Genomic DNA, 8,257 nt, shown 5'->3' with positions numbered 1-8,257 from the left:
ATTCTGAAACAGGAATGTCGATACATGAACGCATAGTCTGAAGTCCCCAGTGGGTAATAATATCGTTTGCACACCACCTGACTGTAAAAAGATGGCTATCTCACCAGAATATGCGCAATTTTCTTCACGACTGCGTAAAGGTTACATATTAAGAGTTATGGGTTTTCCTTGTTTTAGTTTTAGTGGAAAAATTAGAACTGAGGCGAACAATAGATTGAAATAATAACTTTTTATTGCGCAACCAATAGCTTTTACATCTGGCTCAGTAATAAAGGAACCTTGGTACAATTTACAACGCTTTTCCCAGACACCGCCAAAGTTTTGAACCTAAACAGAACATATCGGTCTTGAAAAACCGTTTCTCCGACCACAAATACAAAATCCTACATATATATAATGCAATCTTCTAGACACTCTAAGTCGTCATTGCACTGTTTATATATCTTGAAAAGCGCTAAAATTTGATTCTGTCGAATTGAATACTGTTTACAATATCTTTGGAGAGAACGTCGCGGCTACATAGACAAATGGAGACAATAAACGCATCGTTTACATACCCAAATAGGGATGATGAAATGTACGTGTATAATTTATGGAATGAATCACCACCGTTACATAATTACTCTCTCGATATGTATGCTGGTACACGCGGAAGTATATTATATATATTCAAATGAAATCATATAGGCACCTACATTAGCTATGCACGTATTCGAGTATCCCGGTCTGTAAGCTACAGATAGTCTAAGATCGAATTTATGAGGGCTTTATCCCGTTTTCCCTAGGGAGGGCAGTTGGTGAGGAGATCGATGTGTATTAACAGCCAGGAAATAATGAAAGGATGGCGGCGTAAATTACTGGCCTTTAGACATGTTGGCACATATAACGACGCCATGACGAATCTCCGTACTGCCCTCATCTCTGTATACCTTTTTGTGAGGCTGTAGCACAGGGACTTGCGAATTAGCAATCCATAAGCTCTTGGCTCTATATAATACTGTACGTGTCATATATAGTATCCGTATATCTATAGAGCCAAAAGCCTGTGGGCAATCCTAGTTTTCATGGCTTGTTCGTTAATTACCTCCGTTACCTGAACTGCTGTGAAAACATTTGAAGCTATACCAGTAATGATTTTAATCAGATTGTAAAGGCATCTTAATCGACTTAAAGCTGAACACGGCTTTTGATACGTATATTTGTGTGATAAATACGGTGAAACCTCGCTAACTTGATGCTGACAAGGCCATCATGAAGTTTCGAGTCATCAAAGTATTTTAACTCATTGCAAGAGAATGTCTTGTAAAAGATTGAGAATGACTAAATACTTCTAATCACACAGGGTCTTCGAGCTAAACGAGTTCATTCTCACGAAATTTATTAATTCTTCATAACGGAAAAAAATTCCAGAAAATGATTTCAAACATATATGCCTCAATTAGCAAGTCCCTGTGATTGTGCCTCGCTGTACTATTAGATCGATCTTTTGTAATTGTCCCCATTCAAGGCTGTTAATGAGCGGATCGGAGTATTGATAATACAGTACCGGCATGTCTCAGTTGGCAAGGATTTCCGGAACTTAACACACGTCGAGATGCGGTCACAGAGCATGCATATTCAGAGTCACATTTTCTGTCGAAGTTATAAACAAGCAATTCTTTATCACAATGAAAAGAAATATTGTACATTTGAAATAAAACTCACTCTTCCAGTATTTCCAGGTTGAACCGTTTCATATACTCCAAGCACATCTTTCAATTATTCTCATATTCCTTTAAATTATGAAGAACTTTATCACAAATCTGCAGATTTGTCTTCTGGTTTTGAATTACAACCAATCACAAATTTCACTAAGCATTCTTTGATCACGTAATTGATAATGCTGAATTTACTATCAATCACTTACAGGCAAACTAAGACACTTATGCGACGGACTTTTACAAGAAGCACTTTTGATGACGTCATCACGACGTCGTTGTATCCACCTCATCGACGCCCTCGTCGTCTTTAACATCCTGGACCTTCGTCTGCGAGAGTTTCACGTGTTGTTCAATGCCGAATCTACAACGACATCGTCCTTGGGTTATGAAGTAGATCCCAGATTTATCTACCCGGAAACCTTTATCTCCGGTAAACAGCTTCTTGACGTCAGTTGTTAAGGTGGTAATTGGAGTGTTATCCTTTTTATGACGTAACGTCACGTGGATCTTACCCTCAAATTTGCTCTCTGTCTTAAAGTGACTTGTGTATTCATCTTCCTTGATAACGAGGTTGGCTTTTGTTTTGAATTTTGGCGGGACTGTGATTTGATTGTCAACTGACCACAGAAGTTCCTCCTCGAAAGTTTCATCACTTGTTTTGGTTAAACCGAGTTCACCTTTAAACCCCGCATTAGCCTCTATGACCGGGTTTGGTGGGGTCAGTTTAATGTCAACGTTGAAACCATACGTATAACTTTTCTCCAAAGAAAGCGTACACGTGGACTTGGTTCGTCTTTCTGTTTTTAGTGTATATACCTGGTTTTGGTCTGTATCGTTGGTGAAGTGTGCCGTGAAGAGAATATGTGACTTGGGTGTGGTAGCTTTTATCTGATCAAAGTACTGAGTGTCCCCATGTTGTACACGTAGATGTTTCCAGTTAATGTCAGTTGAAATGACGTCATCGGCCTCTTTACGTTGTTTCGAGTCCAACGGGAAGTCTGCAACCCATTTCTTAACAATCTCTTCTAAATCAACCAGTTCTTGTGACATTGTGTCCTAATAGTGATCTGAAACGAGGAAAGATGTTTCGTAAATTATGATTCTAGACTCTATTTACCTAAACATGTATCATGGTGGCGTATTGTTTATAAAGCTATAGTTACTTACATAAGTATGATAACAGAACACTTATACGCACTTTGTGGTATTAAGATTACAAGAACCATTAGATAACAGACTCGATATTTTAGATAGAAGTTATAATGCCGTCCCTCTTTCTCGACCTCAAGACAAATAAAATCGGTTTGGAACATAGGAAGGTTGTGTGACGCGGTCTCAAGATTGTAACGCGAGGGTGCAAGACTACCAATCACGTGATCTGTGTATGTACAATGTAACATCTTGACTTATTCAGCAGCATTAGAGAAGTCCTCCCTCTTTCCCCTCCCCTATGTAGCAAATGCAAATGGAACTTTTCCCAGGTGCTGGCCTATGGAGATGGTCATAATGTTAATTGTATTGTCTTTGCTCATATCAGTAAATATAGGAATATTTTGGGGATGCACCTTGGTTCAAATGATGACATGCATGTACTGTATCTCAGATACATGAGAAAAATGCGGTTGTCTTCGTCAATAGTAAAATTGATTTTGTATTGGGCAGGTACTGAAGCGAAGGAATCTAATAAAGTGTCTGAATTCAGAGAGGTCAAAGGTCATATCCTCTAAGCTTCAAGTTGTGTCTGAAGTAACATTTTTGACATTCTTGTGTTATATATATACATACAGTATGTATATATTTCAGATGAGTCAACTGATCACAGCTCATTTCCTTAGTTATCGAACGGTTATCGAATGGCATTTTAATAACTGAGGGATGACTTCATGTGGACAACAAACATACATGATCGAGCAAGAACTTCCATTTATTTGGTGCCATTTACTAACCATTTATTTGTTCTACAAAGTAATACTTGTTATAGAAAATAACCATTCAATTTTTTATTCAAAACTATCATAAGTTTCTGGAGTTTTGTATCATATAAGGTTGTCATGAATGTCACTCTCATATTGCTGGCCAACATGGCACCAATATTGATATCACCAAAATTGAAGCATCAAACCAGTCGGCCCTCCCGCATTCTACTGGAGTCTCCCGATAAATTATAACATCACACGCAATCTCACGAACTATCTGACGGTCATATTGTTCCTCGTTTGATCTATAGAATGTGATTGATATTGAGTTAATGGAAGACTACAAAGCTCAATGTCAACTTAATTGTCTGTCTTGTTGATTCTAGCCGACATGTATCACCTGTTTGTTGTTGTTACGCCTACCTGTTAATGAGCTTTACACAGGTATAGATGTACCTTTATATACCTGTAAGGCCGACCAATACATAACGACATGTTCTGGAGCCAGAGGGAATAACGGAAAGTGTTTATCTCGACCAGGCAAATCTTACTTATGTTGGTAAGACCAAATGTAAACAAATATCAACATCAAATCCGTGCAACTTGTCTCGAGGGAAGAGATTATACAGTAAAGTCCCTGTGTTATCAGGTTTCGTTTCAGTACTACGGTTTAATTTCCCTAAACAATGATAGCTTATATGCTTCACATCTCTTGTTTATGATAACTGACAGTTTCCAATCCTACATTTTATGTAACAGAGAAGTACATGCTTATTGTGAACAGCATATAGAAGCGATCGTCAAACAGAATTTTATCATTTTTGCTTGAATCGTCTAATTTGGAATTAATCTTAGAGAAATAGGGAAAAAAGAAATCGTTGCAACCTTGAACCCCATAAGTAAATAATTCGCATTTGCATTGTATACCATAACGTATTGATTATCTCCCCTTAAAAGTCCTTTCTTATATTATGATCAAAAGATTTCTTTGACATAATGTTAATAATGCGATCGAAATGAAAATTTGTTTTTATATTTTACATTCGATGGATATTTCAACACTAGATCATAGCGAGTTAAAAAAAACTTCGATCCTTACGCATCAAATATTCTTCTGAAATGCGAAGCCATGGAAGAGTAGCAAAGTCAGGCAAATATTGAGTTATATAGTTATCATATCCTGGCTCATTCTTCAGTAAACTGATGACACAGTCATAACGTCATGACCACATACACCCTTAAGTCGATATCGTACTCCTCAAAAATGATGTCAGCACATTCTAAAGAGCATACTCTATACACCCTAACACTGTACAATATATGAAGTAGCATACATCTTTAAGATAACCTCGAATCCTGAGTTTATGATGAAGATACAAGTAAGTGTACATTATGCATGTAAATGTTTAGACCCAATACATTGATAACATTTTAACACACGTGTTAGGGAGGAATATTCGATTTATTTTATTCAAGGGATGCAGACAGGAAATATTTTCAAGACCTGAATTTCCGAGGTGTTTGTTCCGGAGCATTTGGACGTAGACCTACCTCTGGGATCTAAAGTTAGACGGTGCATTGAAATGCTGTATAAGATGAATGATAATGGCGTTGGTGCGAGATAAGATGATGGGTTCGTACTTCTACGGGGGAGTGGGTGGAGGGGAGGGGAAGATGGAAACAGGCACCTGCTATACTACCGTAAAGATTAAAATTCTATTTCCATCTTTGATGAGGAAAACACTGGCAGATTAGATGGACATAAACAAAATCCTTCCCTATCTTCCCTACACCCCGGGGATAACATGTACATATAGACCAGAGTATATACACACGGCACATGTAGATAAACTTCGATGATAATTTCATATACATACATACAAAGTATATAGCAAGCTCCGGGGCTAAATACTAGCTAGTAATGGAAGTTCAAAAGTGCATGTACACGGATATGCATACACAAAACAACTTAAACATATCCAGTCCATATCCCGTCATAAACTCTGGACCTTTTGAATTTCTACAGTACAGTAGTTGCTATTTTTTAAGATCTGACACCATGATGTTAAAATGTTTGACAACACAACACTTTTATTTTTAAATACAAAAGATGAAAGATCTATAAATATTCTATCTACTGGTTTTTAATGCGTATGTGTATATTATGTAAATATATATAGACAGTACTACTACAAGATTATCATTTCCCTATAAAAGTGTTTGGAGAGTCGAGGGCCACTTTCGCTTGTCATTCATCAGTTTCCTGTGTGAACATGCATATCTGGACTAGTAGTACTAGGAAGTTGAAAGTCTAGAACAACTTATATACTTATATTTAAACACATGCGATGAGTATATCAACATCAGTTAATTATATGTGTATATCGCCATGACTACTTCATTTTCAGTATTCGATAATTTCCTTGATACATGCATGCAAATCAGGGATGGATCTAAGACGGAGATATATATTTTCGATAAAGAATTCCAGATTTCCTACACATGAAATGAAAACATATGCGGCCATACACTTAGATTATAGTAAGAAACAAGAAAAACGATGAGAAACGTTTCCTGAAATAATGTATGCACATTCCATCAACATTAATATACTCTGAGAACGACAGAATGTTGGAGAGATTCAGCATCTGCAGCAATATTTTTTCTTTTGATTTCGGTATCATCACTAATTCACATTGCGCTATACGATATATTACACATTTGGACAAAATGGTGAATTTATAGATCCCCTGAGGTTTGTTTTACAAACCCAACTTATTCATTCAACCAGAACGACAGATGATCCCCCGGGGGAGGGATAACTGTATCAATAGATTAACGAGTACAATATGGCTACGTCAGTCTGTGTGTATTGAAATCTAAAACAATAAATTCACACTAGTCAAAGCAGTCGCAATGAGATAGATGAATTTTCAATATGACATTCCGAAGACTATCAATTGAAAGGTATATTTAATTTCACGCATTGTGATTTCGCTGACTGACATTGGCTAACGTTTAAATTTCCATCAATTCATTTTACAGCAAGATTTAACTTGTTAATCAAATAGTGAAAAGTGCATTAAATGAGAAATTTTGGGTGTATCCCGTTTCGGCCATTATTTTACGAGTTTAGACTTGAGCATTCCATTTTCAGAATAAACAGGTATTCGGGAGATTCGGAATGAAAATTTCACAAAATTCACAGCTTTAGTTGTTTTGATTACAAACAAATACCATTTAGATATCAAATAAATGAAAGCGTCACACGCTTTTAAATCGAGATCAGACCCAATTTTTGTTAATGTTGCGTAAAAATAAGATAAATATAGTTCTCCTTACCTCAGAGCTAGTGTATTCCCAAACAAAGCACAACTCGTCTACTGGTGGAAGGGAGGAAGCCGATTGGTCGACGGTGGTGAAACGTCATTTCTCTACGGTATTCACACCACCTCATTACGTCTGAGTGCTTGTCAGTATATATATATATATATACAAACAGGAAACTACAACACATATTCTATAGATAAAGTGTGTGGGTAAAATTCACACATCCACGTGTACATAAAATAATGTAAACTTGAAATATAAAATATCAAAAATATGAAACGATATTCTTCAATTATTCACAAATGACATCTATATAAAGAATACATTGTGGTTAAGATAATTCATAAGATATAGTATGACTTTCGGATATGACTTCACGTTTCCGAACTTCGATCCCTATATTTAAACGAAAGTAGTACCTCACATTTATATATTGATCAATGATACACGGCGCGAATAAACACACACGTGTACATGCTTTGCAAAGTGCATTGATTAATAGTAATATTTGACTTGCTTTTTAACTCAAGCAATCAGCAAAGTGTTTTAGAAATTCATTTCATATGGGATATGATTTATTTGCTTGCAAAAGGGCTTTGATGTGACGAAAGCCTTGTATGGATCGCTCAGCCTCCGGCTTCAGCGCGCCCTGAACCGCTAGCTGTTGACTGTCATACAGTGAGAGAATGTCACATCCAATGTTTGCTCCCCAGAGGGAATAATATTCTATGACAACTGTTAGTGGGAGGAAAACTGTTTTCTAATTAATTATTCAAGGAAACGATGGTCGTCTGCATTCATTGTTGAATAGCTTTCGTAGTACTAACGTGTACTGAAAAGACACACTTGTTGCATTTAATGGAATTTCGACAGCAATTTACACAACTGCTATTAGATTATCAGTTCAGCCCAATATTCGACATTTTTATATCAATTTTGCTACGATAATTTATCTAGGATCGACAGAAACATATACAGTAGTATGCATACATGCATATATGATTCTGGTTAAGACAATTAAATGGAATCTTCAATTTTAAATAGCATAAACTATGAATTTAATCCTTTATGCGTCAATACTTTGGAACAATTCGGTAATATTCAACCTGTTGTATTAAATTGTGTTTAAATAAACTTTTTCTTTTTGAAATGGACACCACAAAAATTAAAACACCATGGGCAACAAATTAAATTCGGCTATTTTTACCTTTTTCAATGAATGGGAAAATATTGTAATAAAGGGATTAATTAATCCCCCCCTAGTCTCGTCTCTTGTTATTAAAAGTAAAATGATGTGGCAATGACGATATC

General features: G+C 36.3%; 1 protein-coding gene across 1 annotated transcript; it reads right to left on the bottom strand.

Annotated features, from left to right (window-relative positions):
* Positions 1–210: 210 nt before the first annotated feature.
* LOC138325480 (uncharacterized) lies at positions 211–7,115 on the bottom strand. Its single transcript, XM_069271164.1, has 2 exons — positions 6,959–7,115; positions 211–2,767 (listed from the first exon to the last, which is right to left on the bottom strand). Exon 2 carries the CDS (start codon positions 2,748–2,750, stop codon positions 1,965–1,967), a length of 786 nt encoding a protein of 261 aa, XP_069127265.1. The 5' UTR covers positions 2,751–2,767; positions 6,959–7,115; the 3' UTR covers positions 211–1,964.
* Positions 7,116–8,257: the final 1,142 nt, after the last annotated feature.

This window comes from Argopecten irradians, chromosome 6 (assembly GCF_041381155.1).
Source record: "Argopecten irradians isolate NY chromosome 6, Ai_NY, whole genome shotgun sequence".
Classification (NCBI taxonomy): domain Eukaryota; kingdom Metazoa; phylum Mollusca; class Bivalvia; order Pectinida; family Pectinidae; genus Argopecten; species Argopecten irradians.
Note: the sequence above shows the minus strand (reverse complement) of the source record. Positions and strands in the feature narration are given on the sequence as shown.

What these genes read in the sequence shown, in the direction of transcription:
- LOC138325480 (XM_069271164.1), bottom strand. Translation starts at nt 2,750, where the DNA reads ATGTCACAAGAACTGGTTGATTTAGAAGAGATTGTTAAGAAATGGGTT.